This window comes from Quercus robur, chromosome 4 (genome assembly GCF_932294415.1).
Source record: "Quercus robur chromosome 4, dhQueRobu3.1, whole genome shotgun sequence".
Taxonomy (NCBI): domain Eukaryota; kingdom Viridiplantae; phylum Streptophyta; class Magnoliopsida; order Fagales; family Fagaceae; genus Quercus; species Quercus robur.
In genome coordinates, this window is record NC_065537.1 from 83,841,523 (window position 1) to 83,861,819 (window position 20,297).

Consider the following 20,297-nt stretch of genomic DNA (forward strand, 5'->3'; position numbering starts at 1 on the left):
GGTAAGTCAGATTTTTTGTGGACCAATGTGCCCCCACCTAACCCCACTACCCATCACACAATCCACTCCCTCTTTTCTCTCTTTGGCCGGTCACTCCCACTCTTGTTCTCCTTTTCTTTTTCTTTTTCAGTCAACACAACACACATACACACACTCCTCTCCCTCACCCTCCCACCGGTACATTCCTCATCCTCACCTCTACCATTTTTTCCAGCAAAATCACTAGAAAATCCTCAAGAACATCACACCTTCACATAAGTTAATTGAGGTAAAAGTTTTAATCTCTTTTGATGAGTATTATGTTCTTATTTGAGGTTATTTTACCCAAGCTTTAATAATGATTTTCATGTGATTTAAGAGCTTTGGAAATGATATTCATGTGTTATACGTATGGGTTTTGGTCTTGGTGGATGTAATTGTTGAGTGAGTTCATGCTTTTTACAATGTTGGGTATCTAGGGCTTGTTATGGTGAAAATTTAGGGGTTTTAAGGTATATCTTGTGAAATGAAATTGTGAATATAATTTTATGGTTTATTTGGAGCTAGTTAAAGATCTAAATTGTTTGTTTGAAAGGATATTGTGATTTTGGTGTCATGGGTCTCTTGATGATGTTGTGAAAACCATGTGGAAACTATTTATAAATTATTGAGGTTTTGATGTTAGAAATAATACCTTGTATGATTCATAAGTATAATGGGAGTCTATGTCTTGTAAAGTAATTGGTTGAGAAACTTTGGGGATGGAAAATATTATTTGTGAGGCTAAATCTAGGCTTGCCTAATTTAGTGCTTATTTGACAATTCCTAATATGTAGCTAGATACAATTTCAAGCTTTGTGCTCATTGTGATAGATTTGCTTGACATTGTTTAGGTTCTAGCTAATCTCCCCTTGGAGCTTGGAGAATTAGGATTTTGTGGTTGCTAGGTAAGTAGCTTTTAATGGGTATTTTTGAAAAATAACCATATCTTATAAATATTGTTTTTGGGTCAAACACATTTTGAAAAATTAATGGTGGAACTATGTTTTTCTAAAAGGTGTTGTGTTATGACCCTACTATATATGATTATATATGAAAATGCATATTCTTATTGCATATGGGGGATTTGCATGATTTGTTAGCAAAGAAAAGACTGGCATCTTTGATTAAATTCTAGAAAATGCGTATTATGGATTTATTGCATTATTTGCAAAAATATAAAGATGCTTTATCTTGGCCTATCTTATTTGGGAAGTTAATACAAAATCTCTTTGGCAAGAAATAAGTTGAAGGCATTGAGAACCTTGTGAATATCTTGGGCTTTCAAATGTTTTATGAAACTACTTAGAAGTGAAATTATGTATTTTGAATTAAAGTTATGTGAGCTCTTTATGTTCTACCCATGTGCTGTGACATGTGATTACTCGGTGATTACCTAGCTAGATACTATAGTCTGTGTGACATTAGTATCTTAGCACCCGTCTTTGTGATGGTTATTAGTTCCGGCTTTGTGTCGGCGATGAGTTCCGGCTTTGTGTCGGCAGTTTAGTTCCGGCTTTGTGTCGGCAATGAGTTCCGGCTTTGTGTCGACGATTATCATGTGGCCTTGGGTTAGATTTTCTGGTTTGGAACGGTGTGTTATTGCTCACAGTATAGTAAGTAGTTTCATGTTGAGATATTTTGAGGAATATATAGTATGTAATCTCATGAGAACATTTTGAGAAGCTTTGTGTTGTGTCAATTTATTCATTATTGTCATATTATTTTTGGGAAATGGTTTTGTAGAAACTATTTGGAAACTCCCGAATTAAAAGCATGATTTGTAAATTGTTACCATCATGAAACTTGCATTTCCCCACCCCCTTTAATTATGCTACTTACTGGGCTTTGTCTCATTCCATTATTTTTATAACTTTTCAGAGTAGGCAACAATCTTTTGAGACAGCTTTTTGGTGGCTAATAGTAGTTAGACTAACTACTGATGGAGGCTGAATTTTTGTGTAATGGATATATTAGATGGTGTACATCTTAGTCTAGGCTTGACTCATTCTTTTGTATATTATAGTGGTTATGACTGTATTTCCACTGTTGGAACAAGCTGTTGTTATGTAATTGTTGTTTTCAGACCTCTATTCTTTTGTGGCCTATGGTCCTTGTAATTAATGCTTAGAGCTCTAACTTACTCTGAAAGTATATTCTATGGGATGATTATGATAATCCTTGTTGTTGGCACTCGATAATAACTATGTGGATTGAATTGTCAAAAAGGAAAAATTTACAGGTACTTGAGACGTCTCTCTCATGTTTTGGACCCTTTGGGGTTTGAGGCGTGACAATTGCCTTCTATTGGTTTCCTAGATTATCATATCTTGTATCTTTTAAATTTCCACACTTGCATAATAATATTAATGATTATGTGTTTAGCCTAAATCTTCCAAAATAGATCTAATTATTTACTTGGATTTAAAATTGGTTAAATATAATGTTTTGAAAGGGGTCTAAAATTTAAATGCACTATCTTTGTAGTTAGAACAACAGCCAAATTCAAAATTTACACAACTGATATATTTATTCAAAGTTCAAACTTTAGATTCAAAATCCACAAGGAAGAGACACACATACATGTAACCATTAAAATGCAAGGCTATGCAAGCATGAAATTGAACAACTTACGGTAATGAACCACAACAAAACAGTAGCAATTGTCAACGCACACCTCAATGAAGTTAAACCACGCCCTACGCCAGTAAGGATTTATGTAGAGAACTGCAACAAGTCCCAACAACACTGTTATGTAAACCACCACAAAGCTTATGTAGAAGACAGCCATGTCAATGAAACTACCCCCATCTTCCCCATCATGATCCACTAGCATTGTAGAAGGAGGTCCAATTTTGGCGCAATCATGTAATGGAGGTCCACACAAAAGAGGGTTACCCTCATAACAACTTTCATCAAAAGTCCCGAATTGATATTTTCTTTCTGGTGTTGTACCTGATAAGTTATTATGTGCCACACTGAAGACTTCTAGAAAGGTAATTTCGGTCAATTCAGATGGAATTTTACCACTTAAATTGTTGTAGGAAAGATCCAAACTCTCCATCTGCTTCAAGTTTGAGAATGTTGTAGGGATTGGTCCAGTTAATTTGTTGTGTGATAAGTTCATTGCCCGGATGGTGCTCATCATTCCAAGTTGAGGTGGGATTTCACCTACTAACTTGTTACATGAAAGGTCAATTCCAAACATGTAGTTGAGAACGTCTCCATGATAGGAGTCAATTCTATTCTTTGTTGTGAACTCTGCTTCATCTGTCTCCTTTACATCTGTCTCAAAATAACCCATATAATTCCAGTCTTTCATATTTGTTGATTTTGTCTTCAAGTATGGCATTCTAATTTGGTACTTTAAAATCTCATCCGAGAAACCTCTAGAATTAAGCTCTTGGGTGGATGCCACGAAAGTAATGTTACTCAAGCAGTGTGGTATTGTACCTGAAAATTTATTGTAGGAAAGATCCAACAAGTGTAAGTTTTGCAAAAGGCATAATTGACTTGGAATCCTACCTTCTAAATGATTTTCTCTCAAAAGAAGAATGCTCAAGGATGAGAGGTTTCCGATCCAATCAGAAATGTTTCCAATTAGGAGGTTATCTCGAAGATTTAATGTAACTAGATTAGAGTTGTTTTTGAACGCACATGGAATTGGACCGCTCAACAAATTTTTATTCAGATAAACTGATGTAAGATATGATGAATTGAAGCAAGATGGAATAGAGCCGGATAGATTGTTCTCGGAAAGGTCAAGAAATTGAAGTCTAACAAGTTTGCACAACTCGATTGGAATAGTACCTTCAAGTTGATTTTTGGCCATAACAAGTTCCCATAAAGACATGTTCCCCAACCCCGTTGGAAGCATGCCTGAAAAATGGTTATTACTAAAATCAATTGTGTAAAGATAATTAGATATTGAGATGCTATTTGGGATCATTCCCGAAAAGTGATTGTTATCCAAAAGTAAAGATTCTAAATTAGTCAGATTGAAATGGGTGGGAAATATTTGGCCACTGAAGTTATTATATGACAATTTGAGAAAATGTACGTTGTGGCAGCCCATTCCGAAATGCATTGGTATTGTTCCTGATAAATGATTCTCAGACAAGCCTAGAAATTGTAAGAAAACCAATTTCCCAAAAGAAGGTATACTACCTTGAAATGCATTTTTAGACATGTTTAAATATTCTAAACTTGGTAAAATTAAACCAAAATTTATGGGGATTGGACCCTGTAAGTGATTATCTGAAATATCTAGGTTCCTAATGTTGTGACAAATGTCATATGGCAGCATGAAAGGCCCCGTGAAAGAGTTATTATTTAAGAAAAGGGACTCCAATTTTGTACTGATTTCTAGCAACCAAGTGGGAAACTTTCCGAACAAATTATTGTGAGAGAGATCAATCACTACCAACTCATATTGGTAATGAAGAAATCTAGGAGTTGTGCCATTGACATTGAGTCCGTTAGAAAGACTCAAAAACTGTAATTGGAAGGTTGGAATCCAAGTATGAGAGTCAGGTTCAAAGGCAATTTTATTGTTATCACCTAATAAGTCCTTAAGATTTGAGAGGTTAGAAAAGGTGGACATTGTGGCTGGGATCAAGAAGTCGTTATTTGACAGAGAGAGGTGCTCAAGTGATGTCAAACTTGGTAGTGGGGAGTGGGCAATGTTCCCGGTGAAGTGATTGTTAGAGAGATCCAATTCTTGAAGTGATGTCAAGTTTGCCATACATGAAGGTAGTATCCCTTCAAAATTATTGTAGCTGAGGTCTATCTCCTGGAGCTTCCTAAGTTCACACCAGCCTGTAAAATGAGATTAGTATCGATTAGATTCTAGTATTGTAGCTTTCCTAAGTAATATCATTGTGAAAGCAACCTACCTTGTGCAGGTAAGCTACCGTTGAGACGACAGAATTGCACTGACAATACTTCAAGAGAATTCATAACTCCAACTTTGTGAAGGAAGCAGTTATCAATTGATGAATCATCCAAGTACAGCTGCTCTAGGTTGTTTAGTGCACCTAACTCTAAAATAATAATAAAATTTTTAGACATGGAAATTGTAAAAAATAAAAAATAAAAAATTATTAATATTGTATACTATGAAATAGTTATGGAAAGATATGTGGCATGCTATATGTAAAGTTTAAATAAAAGTAATATATACAGATTTTGGTTTAACAGTTACAAATCCAAGAAAGAATTAGAAATGTCCACTTTGTTTTTATCATCAACATCATCAGTTAGACGAGTGAAAACTAAATAATTTGTCCATAGTAAAAGACATTTTTCCTATTTAGGTGGAATTTTATAACAAGAATGTCAACAAATTTAAAAGTAAATGCTTCTATTACGACTTTTTACTTGTTCCTTTTTTTTTCTTTTTCTTTTTCTAAAATCCAAAATCTGTACAATATGGTTTTCAAAAGCATGAAATAAACTTTCAATGTCTGAAACTACCGCTTTTGTTATTTTCTTGAGAAAGTGGTAAAGTAAACATGACAGCCATTTTTCGAGTTTCATTGGTCTTCAAATATGTGCATAAACTGATTGAGTTACAAAAGATCTCTATGTTCTTTCAAGGACTACGGAATTTTAACAACTGATTCCAAATCATTATAACTAGAATTGCAAGAGATGCAAAATTATTATCGAGAATAATAAAGGGTTGGAAAATGTAATACGAAATTTATTTTAAATTACAAAAGAATCATGTGTTAGAAAGGTTCAAATGTTAAGGAACACAAGTTTAGTTTCATTTTTTTAAAAAGAAATTTCATGAAAAATATTTATAAAAAGTTTATAATAGGTTATGGTTTTCTAAAATTATGCTAGTAATGATTATCTTACTGTGTATATAAGAGTTTGAGCATTGTATAACTTTCCTTTAGTAGTATGCGATCCTTCCAAATTGTTGTATCCAATATCTAATATCTTCAACGATGGGAAGGCAGCTAATGACTCAAGAATTCGTGCATCAAAATTGTTGACACTCAAATCTAGGACTTGCAACTTACTTAAGCTGTTTGAATCTATAGGAAAAATAAAATATTTCATAAATAATAATGTTGCAGTTTCATTAAGCATACGGCATACAATGTAAAATGAGGATTTTATTTTAATTCGTGAACATGTATTTGACAACCTGTCATACCTTCCGTTGTCACGAAGTCATTGATATAATGATTTCCGCCCAAGTAGAGCTCCTCCAAGTTGTTAAATGCTTTGAAGTCTACATGTAAAAAAAAATTAATTAAAAGATTGTAGATTTTTTAGTAGTTCAATTTGTCTAGATTAAAGGTTGAATTTCAATTTGAGAATCTTAAATTCATTTTGTTAACAAGGATTGTAATGTTCATTTCCATTTGCTAGCTGTTTGGGTTTCTTGTACATACTGTTTGGACTTCTTGTACACAATCACTCCCACACCCAATTTCATAATTTGCTGACTTGTGTGAGTTTGAGTGGTTTGCATGAAGTAGTGAGTCGCATAAAGTAGAAAATATCCACCATTCACAGTGACACAACTTAGTAAATTGTAAAATTAAATGTGTGATTGGTTATGTCTCTAGAATTATTCCTCTTGAACTATCTCATTCATCCATTCTGTTCTCTTAGAGGATGAAGATAGTTTGGACTTTGGATCAAATGACTTTTTGTTGTCGTTTTATTTTTGTTTAATGGTACTTAATTAGTCAGCTTAAAAAAGAGTCATCATTGACTAACATTATATTATATAATTGAATGACTACTAATATTTTAGTCTAATTGTTCTATATTTGATGATGTATCTTTTTTTCCTTTTGCTCCATATCCATCAATGGAATGGCCTATAACTTGACCCACTGGGCTTGTTTTTGTTGTCCTTATTTACCCAAAATAAAAAGGGCATGTGAATGTGTGTGTGTGTGTTTTTTTTTTCTTTCTATGTCGTCATATAATAGTTTGTGATTTTTACCTATTTTCCCCCTAAATTTTGTCAGTGTTTCAACTTCAAGAGCTCTCTCATGGGTTATTAGAATGATTTTTCTAATTTATGACATGCTAGGTTCCAAATTTTATCACTTACCAAAAAGCAAAGTTCCAAACTTTATTACTGACTTATTGTTACCTATTCTTTTTCTTCATTTGGAATGCCAAGTCACACTTTTTTTACACATTATCTGAGATTGTTACCTAAGCATCCAATCATCCATGACATTTCCATACACCTCTTGGGAATTCAATCATTTGAATCTTCGCATTTAATAGGGTATAATAACCCTATTAATAGTATACCCAATGCAAGGTATAATTTTTCATTAAATGGAACTTTAAATATGTCTAATAAATAAATATAACAGGTTACGCAAAACTTCACAGTGGGATTCTTTGCATTTAAAGAATTGGTCTATCAATATAGGGTCGTCTAAGAAATAACTTTATATCAAATCATTTAATTTATGTCAAATTTTTTACCAATTTTTAAAGATGTAGAGCCAATAAAACTAATTTTTTGAATCTCACTTATCATTTAAGTAATATTTTCAGTTACTTCATTAATTTATACTAATTTTTAATTAGGTGAAAGTGCCCACTAACATTTCCCAATAATATAAATGGCCAGTAATTTAGTTTTTCTTAAAGGAACTACAGTTCCATAGATAAACATTTAAAAGAACTACCGGAAAAAAAAAAGGTGAAATTTAGTTGTATAAATCTCAATGATTGATATAGGAGGGAAATAAAAAAAAATATTACGTTCTCAATAAGCATGAAACACTCTTCTAATCTTCATTTGCAAATTAATTAATGATAATTTTACCTTGGATGTCGATTGATCCATTCAAACTGTTGTAATCCAAATGTAGTTCCTTGAGCGAAGCAATAGTACCACTAAAGGATTGTAAAATGCTGTTATTAAAACTATTATCACCCAAGTGAAGCACTTCCAGCTTGCCCAACGTAGAGAATCTTTCAAAACCTGCAATTTAGATGCTTCAATTTGCATGTCGGCAACTATATATTCCCACAAAATAGTATAAAATGATTCTAACATGTGACTAATTTTTTTCACGTCCATTAAAAAAAACAAAGAGGTAATAGAAAAAAGTAAAATATTGACAAATACTACCTACTTTTCTCAAGATATAAACTTAGTACCTTCACTTGGGATCCATCTAGAAATGGAATTAAAACTCAAATCGAGGTACTGAAGCTCTTCAAACGGAAGAAATAGAGAGGCATTAAAGTGCCAACCTCCCCCACTTTCTCCACCCCAATAAATCGTATTATTAAGAGCAAGTTTGATTACACGGCCAGTAGTGATGTCGCACTTGACTTTTTCCCACTCACAGCAATCATTCTCTTTGTCAGCTGAGTCCCAATGAGGAAAATAATATTTATCAGTGTAGTTGACAATGGAAGCTTTGAGTTCCAAGAGAGAAATTCTCTCTTGCTCCCAGCAACCAAAGCACCCATTCATATTAAAATGAACCAAAACTAACACCACCGGCCACCACCAATAATGTCCAAACTCCATTACTTTTTCCTTTTACGATTTTCTACAACAATAAGACTGACAAAGTTTTTGCTCAACTTTGATTTATACTCCCAAGCAAAATAGGTCTTGAGTTGAAATAACACTACCACCACCATCCTATATATACCCACTACACGTACCACTTTCTCAGATCATATCTTGTGTTTTTTCTAAAAGCAAAAAGTTACGTCCATTATTTGAGATGACTTGGACTAATTAAGTCTTCGCAATTCGCATCATGTGTCTTTCCACCCAGCTAAGATAACGATTTTTTCTAAATAAAAAAAGGTGCAAGAAGATAATTTATTTTAGAGAGTTATAAATATATATATATATATATATATATATATATTTATTTATTTATTTATGAGACTGAAAATAAAGTGAAAGAAAGAATTTGTTTTTAAGAGCCTATTCATTGTTTTTTGTCCGGCCGGCCTAAACAGTGTGGTCCCATACAAAGTGGTGAATAACTCTCTGATAAAGTTCAAAGTTTTGAATAAACGCTTTCAACTCTTCAAAACTTTGTCTTTGTCTACCAACACAGCCGTGTATTGTAGGCCTTAGCCTTAAATTTTAAATTTTTTTATCTATTTTATTTATTTTCTATTTAACATATTCTAACAATAGGTGTATCTTATTTAGGAAAAAAATAAAAATAAAAATCTACATATAATTATTATTATTGAAATATATTATGTGAGACAAATAAAATTATAATTATAATAAAGAATTTTAAATATGTGTATATATATATATATAATATAAAATTAACCATAATTTCAAAATGATACCGAAATATTTTATTTCTTTAACCAAACCAAAACAACTTTTGGTACAAGCCTCTTTTAGACTATAATTTTTGGTTTTCTAGGTTTTATAAGTTTATGTGTTTTTTGTTGTTTAGGGCCCGTTTGGTACATATGTTTAAAAACTGAAAATTGTTATTTAAAAATATTTGTGAAAATACGTGTGAGTGAAAAAGTGTATAAAAATATGTGTAATGTTGTTTAAAAATTGAAAATTGTTGTTTGAAAACACAAACCAAACACTCCCTAGTATTTGTTATATTGTTTGGCATTTGTTGTGACTGTGTACAATTTGTTTGTTTATTAAATTTAAATATTGTACATAAAATGAGTACTGAGATTGATTGATAGTTTTCAACTAGTGAATCAGGCAATTCAAGTACTCTACTATGGAGAATTGTACTTCATTGGGTGTTATTGTACTTTTTTTTTACTGTTATTACTTAATTTAAAAACTAAAATAAACATAAATTATGTCTAAAAATATTTTAAAATATACCTAAATATAAATATTAATTAATTGTCTAACCCCTAACATATTGTACTCTTGTTTTTCAAGAATGGTTGCACCCCATGACCATACCCATCTTGATGTCCATGCAAAATAGCATTACACAGTATTACAATTGCAAGTTTCTTAAAGCTATTCCAAGTTTCCAACTATCACCAATCATCAATACTATGTGCATTATTGAGTTGATAAACTTTCGGACATTTTTTCATTTCTAACTTCTTCTTTTTCCCTATCTAATACATACTCACGTCTTCCTTTCTCTCTTAATTTCCCTTTTACCTAATCCCTTCAAGAAGCAGGAAAGCTACACCCACTACACATACAACTTATGAAAGAACTAGTAAAGTTTATTAACTCAATTGTTGTGGAAAATGTTATGAATTTTTTGTGTATTGCTTATCATATTAGTGGACCTTATGAAACAATCTCATGAATCGTGCCTCTCATTTTTTATGGCCCCCACACATATGGAGACTCATCATATTTGCTAAACGGGATTATTCTTATTTTATTTCTGTTGCTATGAATGTGACTTTTGCTAATGGTTTGGATTAGTGCTACGAATGTGAATGGTTTGAATTAGTGCTACATTAGGAGTTGAAAAGTCGCCTGTTGAACTTATGTCATATTTTGGAATTAAGTAGCCTGATTTTATTAATTTAGAGTACCACGTCAATTGTAGTTGGTGAGTAGCTAATAACGTCCCAAAGTCCATTAATTTTTCTTTTTTCTGATTTTCTATGACAATAAGAATGACAAAGTCTCAGCTATGATTCCGAGCTAAGTGGATTAGAGTTTTTTTTTTTGAGAAATAAGTGGATTAGAGTTGAAATAGAAAACCAGCATTAAAACTTACATTTATACATATATCAAAATGATCCAGATTACATTATTCCAATTTCCAACTACTGTTTTTGACTTTTAGACCTGTTATTTGTTTTCTTTCGGCTGTAATTTTGCAATTATGTCCTACTCAAGAAGAGGCCAAAGTCTTTGACGTGGGTGCTGATCCTAATTTCGTATCTAGTATTATCTTGTAAAATTTTTATTTATGACTAGTCAATGTCAAAGACTTTTTGGCGACAATATTTTTTTTCCTAATTCGTACGTATTTGGTGGTAATGACTCATGCAGTCATATATTATGAACTTGGCCATTCGGAAATCTCGCAGCTTTTGTCTAGTTCGTTCAATGATATATTATTGGCAATTTTAGTTGGTGGTTCACTGAAGCCATTCACAGCATCATCAGAGACAATCTTGAAATCACATTCAAAGATTAATTACATCCCGGACACCCACATTTCATGCAAAGATGACGCTGTCCTCCAATGCCTTAGCTACGGCTTTCATTGAAGGAACTAGACTCAAAAGGTCACTGGTGCCAGGGTAATCACATATCTCAGCACAATATGCCAAGCATATTGTATTTATATAACTTGGATAGAAGAAATTTCATTTATGGTTAAGTTTGCTGTGATTCAAGATATATTGTTTTTAATTTTTTTTATAAATAAAAGTTACGATCTTTCTTAATAGAATATATATTTTGAACTTGGCATTATTTGTGAAGACTTTTTCTTTTTTTTTTTGAGAAATATTTGTGAAGACTTGGACCCAACTAAGGCCGAGGACTTGGCGTCAACTACCTTTTACAAATTAGTATCTAGTTCCTTCTTGGAAAGTGTTTCACATAGTGAATGCTACTTTATGTCACTAGTATTATAAATTTTGCAATATTTTAGATAATCTATACCACGAGAGTGGGAAATTTCTCTTTGTTAACTAAAATCGAATTAAAAATAAAAGGTGGGATTTTTTTTTTTTTTTTTTTCATTTTCATTGAGGAAAGAAAAAGGACTCGAGGGTACGTATGTACTTTCACTAGAGAGGTAAAAATGCAATGAATATTATGAATTAAGGATGGATCTCGAAGGTTATATTGGCAAACTGAGGAGCCGAATTTACATCTCTATTGTCTATACGCAAAAGAGAAAGAATGATGTTAGAAATACTATAAAATTTATATTTTAGAAATTCGCAAAAGGTTATGCAGTAAAATGTGTAATATTGTAAAGTTGTGATTTACAACTATTTTGTGTTGGCTTTAATTCCATGCCAAATTTGATTGTGATGGGCAAAAAATACTAAAATAGTTTGGAATTCTTACAACAAGAGAATTGAAGTTCTTCAAAAAGACTACTTAACATTCTTATATTTGAGAATAAAGACCCAAATATCTCTTACTTGCAACATAAATTGGATAAATCATACAACATTGTCGTATCTATTTGTGTAAAATAAAGTACTTTGAGATCATTATGAGCTCTAAAACATGTAGTATTGAAATTCAATTCACTAAGCAAATTGGCACTTCTCTATAGCTATGCCTTCAAACCGCTTAGTATTTTAAATCTTGAACTGGTATTAATTTCGAAGGAAACATTAGGCATTCCTATGCTTTATAAAAAACAAAAAGAAGCCTATGAAGCTAACTGAAAAGACAACTGCCAATCATCATAGATGAGCACAATATAGATACCATAACATATGGAACTTAATTAGTACTAGAAATAAGTTGAATACATGATAGCATCAAGGGATATTTTTGGATTAGGTGAGTAAATTGAATCATGTGGAGCAATTGCCTATTATATTGTTGTTAGAAGCTGCAAATATGTTCCACATTTTATGTCTGAAACCTGTGAAAGAGTTTGCAAATATTTTAAAAATAATCATTGGTTGGAAGTCAAAATCTTATACAAAGAAACATAATTAATTGAACAAAGCTGACAACCACAAAGCACCTTCTTGTTGGGGGAAAACCTATTAGTCTAGTACTGATATGGGAGAGCCTCAAGATTGACTTTGATCCTTCAAGGAACAGGACTTGAGCATTTTTGTGGTAGTAGCCAGATTTTCCATCTTTCTCTATTTCAGGCACCATGGCATCGGCATAGGACAATATAAAGTTCTTGAGGTACAAAAGGGAATTGGGAAGCTTCTGCTAGTGAGGACAGCAATGACATCAAGAGTGCTGAGTCGTTTGGGCCATCTAGAGTTGAAGCGAAAAACCAAAAAATAGCACTATGTTCCCAAGAGATAACTTCTCATCTTCACGTCCGCCACCAATTTCAAAATGTCAAATAAAGCCTTTGCGAGCCCATCACAATGAGTTTGTTGCATCTGGTGATGAAAATTGGATTTAAAACCAGGCATATGAAATATACAATTTTCCTTCCCTATATTGCAAAATGGAATGCTTCAGTTTTTTCTTGTTAAAAATACACCTTGGATGATGGATTTTTAAATAAAAACATTATTTTAATCAACAAGAGAGGATTAGATCCAATGGAGCATAATATTCCAAAAATGGCTAGTAAATTTTTCTAGGAACAAAGGATGTACAATTCTTCTCTATTTCTATTATAATGACAATCAGCTAAATGGTTTAAAGTATATGAGCTAATGCCATTCAGTTCCATAATCCATTCAGAATGGATTTTGATCTTGGCCTTGACAATGTGTTGTACAGAGAATTAAAAGGATAGGTGATGGTCAGGAATATGTTTAACGAGTACCAACAAAAAAGAGAACTGATGCTGATCCATGTCTTTTTGGCATGTACCTGGCTGTAAGATGAAATTCTGTATTTGATAAACAACTTGGTTGCGTAACAGCATTATACTCCTTGCATGTAGTGGGTCTGCAAAACCAGTTTAAGCATCCACAAATGAGAAGAATCCAAGAATTAAAGAAATGTGGAGCAATTGTTAAATCAAAGCATACCCTACCAGATTGTGTAGAATATATACCTGACTATAACATTCATTTGATGTAGCAAGCCTACAGTTTTGTGAATGGTAGAAGGTATTGGAGATAGGGTTAACTAGCCATAGCTCTCAATATCGACCATGTCATAGTCTTTGGTACTGTGTCAGTGGTCTTGCAGCAACTATATGCATCCCCTCTTTCCAGACGACTGATGAGACTAGCATACGGACTCGAGAGGTCTTGGTCGATGAGGTCCAGAATCTTATATTTAAGGTAATAGCAACCATAAGTCCAATGTCCCCTTCCTTGAATATGGTATTTGCGTCGAGCATTCGGATCATACCATGTCAGTAATGGACTTGGCGGAGCCTTAGGTGGCACTGGAATAATGAGTCCTGTTGAGATCAAACCTAGATGTTTTAAGATAATAAGAGACTGACATTACTAACTTAGCTAGCAGAGCAAATTTCTTCCAAAGAAGTTTTTGTTAATGTATTATATGCTGTGAATCAATATATATATTTGTTTTCCAATATAGAGGCTGAAATTTTAAGCTACTTTGGCTAAAGTTCCCTTATTAGAGATGGGTTTTATGATTCCCATTGTTGAAAAAAGAAAAAAAGAAAAAAGAAGTGAGTTGGAGTAACTAACAATAAGATCATTGTCAAAAGCTACAAAATTGTTGAGGAAACTTGGATCAGAGTTTGGCCACAGTTCTGCAGGGCATCAAAAATAAATGCTAAGGTCAATGGCCTTAGGAGAAAATAATACAAACAAGTAGATCTGTGTAATATTCAATACAAAATGGAAAAATATGTATATTTTGGTCATGGACCTCCCAGATAGATTTGTATCTCTATTACATTTAGAGTATCAGGTAATTTATCTCTATTACATTTAGTGGCAAAAATCAAACTATATTAAACAGACATGGCAACAAGCCCTACATAAGCAACATTTTGAGAAGTTTCTTAATTTTCACATTATTGTGATCAATGATAATTAGCAATGAATTATGGTAATTATGAAGATCATGGTCAAAAGCCCCAAAGTTGTTGAGAGAATTTTTATCAAGATCTACCAAAGATATTATAAATGCACAACCCTGTGGTTCATAATAACTCCCATCCTTTCCAACATAGCACCCCCCCCCCCCCCCACCCCACCCCCAAAAAGAAAAAATTTTCAAGAACTGGATCAGAGCAATCCTGCTATAAGGTTTCAACATGTAGTCAAGAGTTTTTTGTGAAACTCCTACCTGTCCTTGACTATTTAATTAAATCTAGAAAAAAAAAAAAAAGGTATGAAACTTGGAAGTGCAGTGATGTAGGGATAGATGGAGTACCTGGTTAGTTTGGAGTGCTGCCACTGTTAGTACTCCATTAACAATACCTTTTCTCCTGAATTTCCTAACCTTACTTCTCTCACCAAGCAAACAACAAGTCCTACAAAATATAAATGGAAATCAACACCTATGTGCAATAGGAACACCAGTATAATTGCAGAAAAGTCCCTTGATATTCACATAGAAAATAATTGAGTTGTAGAGATTTCAAGATCATGATTCATACTTGATTAGCTTGGAGGACATGTTCTTTTAATCAAATTTCAGTGCTAAAAATGAGGACCACCTGTGGTCATTCTTGCCATTGCTCTTGGAAGTCTTGTCTGGAAAAAAAGTAAACACAAGCCCTCAAGGCCAACCTGCAGCTTCAGCAAGTACAAAAGCTTAGGAAAATTCTCTGTAGAAAATTAGAAATATCGAAAGAAGGATCAGGTGGTGCAGCAGCTTGCTGAAATATTGATGGGAAGATGAGTTTAAATACTTACAGGAAGTATTGGGTGTGGTCCGTGCAGAGGGAGGTTGGGTAGGCTGGCTGCAGGCACCCTGGAATTTAAAGCAAGGTAATAATTTTCAAAATCACAAACTGAAATCTCATACGACTATTGACAGCATATTGTTGTTTGAAAACATGTAGAATAGTGCAGCACCCCTTGAAAATAAATTAAGAAAGAAAAGTAAAGAGAATAACAAAAATCAAAGCAGATTTGGAATTGTCTTTCATTCCAAGGCATAACATGTATCCATGAACTTAAGATTTGCCTGCAATTCGCTCCTAGAAATATAGCCATCCCTACCACCTCATGCTAATCCCATGAACATTATAAAAGTCAAACAGCAATTGCTGGTAGTCAGCTGATAAATCCATAACATTCACAAAAAAAAAAAACAAGGATTATCGATAGTCAAGCAAATGCCTAATTTAGTAGTAACCAAAAAACAAAGTCAGAAGATACTATTAATCATTTGAAATTCCCAGGGTGCCAAGTTAAATAATTGTCTAAATAATGAACAAGCTTATTCTGCAATGGACCACATTAATGCCTCTTCCTAGGACTGGTCAATAAATTGCTATTTCTGCAAAAGAAAAAGAGAATAAATAACAATCATGGTTCTATCGTTCACTAAAAAATTATTTCAAATAAATAATAAACTAATAAATGCATCAAATCACTTATTCAGTATCTAGCTGTCCCATGTTACATCATTCCATAACTTTTCCAATGAATAGGGAAGATGAAAGCTGAATTATTTATTTTTTTGGGTTATATTGTGATACATGAATTTTTGTTTGGAATTAAGGTTTAGTTGACTTCAGTATTAATAACAAAAGCAAAAAATTCAACTCCAGGGAACATTCTAGTAAATCTATAAGAAATGCAGGGGAAGAAATGAGTGGAGAAAAAATATTGGCCTGACCAAAAATAAAAGGCATAAATGCATAATTAAATAACTAAAACCAAGGAAATAGAATTTTTTTTTCTAATACACAATAATCTTCTTGTTATTTCATAAATGAACAGATTATTGGGAGAGAGAAATTCTCTTTCAAAAAACATGTTTTTACTGCTTCTTGAAGCACATTTCAGTTATGGTACCAAATCAATATGACAATTTGCCAGTTTCTGTACAACAAGTACTTACCAAACTGTAATATTATGTTGCTGCATGTGAATGAAGAAAACAGGTGATGAGGACTTTGTCTACACTTTCAGTTTCATATGATCATCATCGATTAATATGATGGTGAAGTGAGCAATCTTGCTCCATTCTTTTCCCCTCTTCTCATCGCAGCACTGTTCCTTCAACAAAGGAGACTACTCATCAATCCTCAGTGTCGCAGCCCATCTCTCTAGATAACAAGTACTTGAGCTCAAGGCAGAAAGTGATTGTCGCACCATTCCTCAGCCAGTCCTTTATTAAGTGAAAATTTTTTCAGATATATTTATCAAAAAGATAAACGTACAAATAAATATAAATGTAATCAAACGAAAATGGGTAGAGTGCAACACTACAACACATTACCTGACTATAAAACAGGGGCGTGGGTCACAATTGATATCTATAAATTCATAAAAGCTATGTTTTCAGTCAAATCGAAAAGCTGAAATTGGACTATGAGGCATCATTCTGCATTTCACAACATTACACCACTGTATATACAGTCCAAATATGAAGTAAACAGAACATGCTAACAGGACAGATGTCATTGCAGCTCATCGGATGTAATTTAGCAATCTGGAAGTTTTGATTGCAGGAGGCTTACTTGGTTTTGTATACTATTGTCTGAGGCCTCAACATTCACACATTTTGTGTCTGAAAACCTACAGAAGAATTGATAAAGATTTAAAAATCATTTATGATTGCAGGTCCAAAGTTTATTACCAACAAACACAAATCAATTAAACAAACCTAACAACCACAGAGCATCTCTAGCTTTAAAAAGAATATTAATAATTGCTGGTAATGACATGAGCGTGCCAATTGGTGTTGAAATCCCATGCCATTGAGTGATGTCAGATGTGGAAATGAAATGTCGAGGCGGATAAGAGAAGGGGGCAACAACGCCTCCTCCGGAAGGGAACCCACTTCTCTGCCGTAATACCGAATTATAATTTCTCTGAGAGAGTGAAGACTCTGAGAAAGAGTTTCTCGCACGACACGATTTCAAGCATTTGTAAAATGGAGGGCAAACCCCCTTCAGGAAATGATTCCAGTTCTGGACAATTCATCAAGGCCAATTCATGAAGAGCCGAAGGACTAGGAAGTGAAGCAACAAGCTGGGGACAATATCTAATTTCAATAACACTTAAAGAAGGAAGTAAACTGGGCAGATTTCCTGTAAGCAACAAGCAGAGTGGACTCAGGATCTACATATTTGTGCAGTGTAAGTTATTGTCAACTTGTTGTAACCACGGATTTAAGTTGAAATGCCCTTACAAGTACAATAACTTCTTCCGATTTCTTGTTTTCCGCTTTCTAAATAAATGCAAATGAAATTTATTTTTTATTTTTTATTTTTTTTTGAGATAGTTTTAACTTATAACTTCTGTTCTTAATAATTGCTGAAATGAAATAAATTGTAATGTATGTTAAATTTAACTAATTGTGGACCTGATAAATTTTTTAGAATGGTCTCATCAAATTTATTTTTTGCAATTTGAACTAATTTAAAATAACTTTCCCAATCGCAATTTTTTCACTCCTACAGTCCAAACTGAAAAACATATCTCAAAAATTAATAAAGCTCTACAAAACTACAATTCAAAATAAATTTAAAAAAAAAAAAAAGAAAAAGAAAACAAAGAACTCACATGAATGAGAGAGAATCGATGTTCTTGGTTTGATTGGATAGTCGTGCATGTCCAAAATTGGAGATTCATTCTCTATTTATGAAGATCATGGTCAAAAGCCCCAAAGTTGTTGAGAGAATTTTTATCAAGATCTACCAAAGATATTATAAATGCACAACCCTGTGGTTCATAATGACTCCCATCCTTTCCAACATAGCACCCCCCCCCCCCCCCCCACCCCACCCCCAAAAAGAAAAATTTTTCAAGAACTAGATCAGAGCAATCCTGCTATAAGGTTTCAACATGTAGTCAAGAGTTTTTTGTGAAACTCCTACCTGTCCTTGACTATTTAATTAAATCCTGAAAAAAAAAAAAAAAAGGTATGAAACTTGGAAGTGCAGTGATGTAGGGATAGATGGAGTACCTGGTTAGTTTGGAGTGCTGCCACTGTTAGTACTCCATTAACAATACCTTTTCTCCTGAATTTCCTAACCTTACTTCTCTCACCAAGCAAACAACAAGTCCTACAAAATATAAATGGAAATCAACACCTATGTGCAATAGGAACAACAGTATAATTGCAGAAAAGTCCCTTGATATTCACATAGAAAATAATCGAGTTGTAGACATTTCAAGATCATGATTCATACTTGATTAGCTTGGAGGACATGTTCTTTTAATCAAATTTCAGTGCTAAAAATGAGGACCACCTGTGGTCATTCTTGCCATTGCTCTTGGAAGTCTTGTCTGGAAAAAAAGTAAACACAAGCCCTCAAGGCCAACCTGCAGCTTCAGCAAGTACAAAAGCTTAGGAAAATTCTCTGTAGAAAATTAGAAATATCGAAAGAAGGATCAGGTGGTGCAGCAGCTTGCTGAAATATTGATGGGAAGATGAGGTTAAATACTTACAGGAAGTATTGGGTGTGGTCCGTGCAGAGGGAGGTTGGGTAGGCTGGCTGCAGGCACCCTGGAATTTAAAGCAAGGTAATAATTTTCAAAATCACAAACTGAAATCTCATACGACTATTGACAGCATATTGTTGTTTGAAAACATGTAGAATAGTGCAGCACCCCTTGAAAATAAATTAAGAAAGAAAAGTAAAGAGAATAACAAAAATCAAAGCAGATTTGGAATTGTCTTTCATTCCAAGGCATAACATGTATCCATGAACTTAAGATTAGCCTGCAATTCGCTTCTAGAAATATAGCCATCCCTACCTCCTCATGCTAATCCCATGAACATTATAAAAGTCAAACAGCAATTGCTGGTAGTCAGCTGATAAATCCATAACATTCACAAAAAAAACAAGGATTATCGATAGTCAAGCAAATGCTTAATCCAAAAAACAAAGTCAGAAGATACTATTAATCATTTGAAATTCCCAGGGCGCCAAGTTAAATAATTGTCTAAATAATGAACAAGCTTATTCTGCAATGGACCACATTAATGCCTCTTCCTAGGACTGGTCAATAAATTGCTATTTTGCAAAAGAAAAAGAGAATAAATAACAATCATGGTTCTATCGTTCACTAAAAAATTATTTCAAATAAATAATAAACTAATAAATGCATCAAATCACTTATTTAGTATCTAGCTGTCCCATGTTACATCATTCCATAACTTTTCCAATGAATAGGGAAGATGAAAGCTGAATTATTTATTTTTTTTGGTTTATATTGTGATACATGAATTTTTATCTGGAATTAAGGTTTAGTTGACTTCAGTATTAATAACAAAAGCAAAAAATTCAACTCCAGGGAACATTCTAGTGAATCTATAAGAAATGCAGGGGAAGAAATGAGTTGAGAAAAAATATTGGCCTGACCAAAAATAAAAGGCATAAATGCATAATTAAATAACTAAAGCCAAGGAAATAGAAATTTTTTTTTTTTCTAATACACAATAATATTCTTGTTATTTCATAAATGAACAGATTATTGGGAGAGAGAAATTCTCTCTCAAAAAACATGTTTTTACTGCTTCTTGAAGCACATTTCAGTTATGGTACCAA

At 33.1% G+C, this 20,297-nt stretch overlaps 2 protein-coding genes and 1 long non-coding RNA gene across 53 annotated transcripts in view; 1 reads left to right on the forward strand and 2 right to left on the reverse strand.

Moving 5' to 3' along the window:
* LOC126724051 (uncharacterized) lies at positions 1–2,196 on the forward strand. The gene is made up of 2 exons (XR_007654582.1): positions 1–268; positions 1,900–2,196. It is a non-coding gene; the product is annotated as an uncharacterized LOC126724051 (long non-coding RNA).
* Positions 2,197–2,522: 326 nt separating this feature from the next.
* LOC126724042 (receptor-like protein 15) lies at positions 2,523–8,701 on the reverse strand. 2 transcript variants are annotated; one of them, XM_050428144.1, is made up of 5 exons: positions 8,176–8,701; positions 7,838–7,996; positions 6,188–6,265; positions 4,914–5,060; positions 2,523–4,836 (listed from the first exon to the last, which is right to left on the reverse strand). In XM_050428144.1, exons 1-5 carry the CDS (start codon positions 8,552–8,554, stop codon positions 2,624–2,626), a joined length of 2,976 nt encoding a protein of 991 aa, XP_050284101.1. In that variant the 5' UTR covers positions 8,555–8,701; the 3' UTR covers positions 2,523–2,623. The 2 variants fall into 2 exon arrangements, with proteins under 2 accessions (XP_050284101.1, XP_050284100.1); XM_050428143.1 differs by having other exon boundaries at positions 6,179–6,265.
* Positions 8,702–12,400: 3,699 nt separating this feature from the next.
* Positions 12,401–20,297, reverse strand: part of LOC126724053 (putative disease resistance protein At3g14460) — a 47,476-nt gene continuing 39,579 nt past the window's right edge. For 6 of the 50 annotated variants that reach the window (XM_050428155.1, XM_050428154.1, XM_050428159.1 and 3 more), the window contains 14 exons: positions 19,195–19,252; positions 18,936–19,074; positions 18,710–18,809; positions 18,307–18,489; positions 17,405–17,831; positions 17,018–17,316; positions 16,637–16,906; positions 15,481–15,538; positions 15,222–15,360; positions 14,996–15,095; positions 14,302–14,366; positions 13,692–14,045; positions 13,505–13,582; positions 12,401–13,062 (listed from right to left, as the gene is read on the reverse strand). The gene's annotated coding sequence lies outside the window, so the exon portion shown is untranslated. Of the gene's footprint in view, positions 13,119–13,504; positions 13,583–13,691; positions 14,061–14,301; positions 14,367–14,995; positions 15,096–15,221; positions 15,361–15,480; positions 15,539–15,683; positions 15,848–15,948; positions 16,070–16,636; positions 16,907–17,017; positions 17,317–17,404; positions 17,832–18,306; positions 18,490–18,709; positions 18,810–18,935; positions 19,075–19,194; positions 19,253–19,397; positions 19,421–19,648; positions 19,672–20,297 lie in introns of those variants that run through there. The other 44 variants (XM_050428184.1, XM_050428176.1, XM_050428177.1 and 41 more) reach the window with 44 other exon arrangements.

Excerpts from the sequence above, each read along its gene's own strand:
- LOC126724042 (XM_050428143.1), bottom strand. The coding sequence starts at position 8,554 with ATGGAGTTTGGACATTATTGGTGGTGGCCGGTGGTGTTAGTTTTGGTT. Across the intron at positions 7,997-8,175 it reads TAGATGGATCCCAAGTGAAG|GTTTTGAAAGATTCTCTACG; the intron begins GTACTAAGTTTA and ends TCTAAATTGCAG. Across the intron at positions 4,837-4,913 it reads CGGTAGCTTACCTGCACAAG|GCTGGTGTGAACTTAGGAAG; the intron begins GTAGGTTGCTTT and ends CTCATTTTACAG.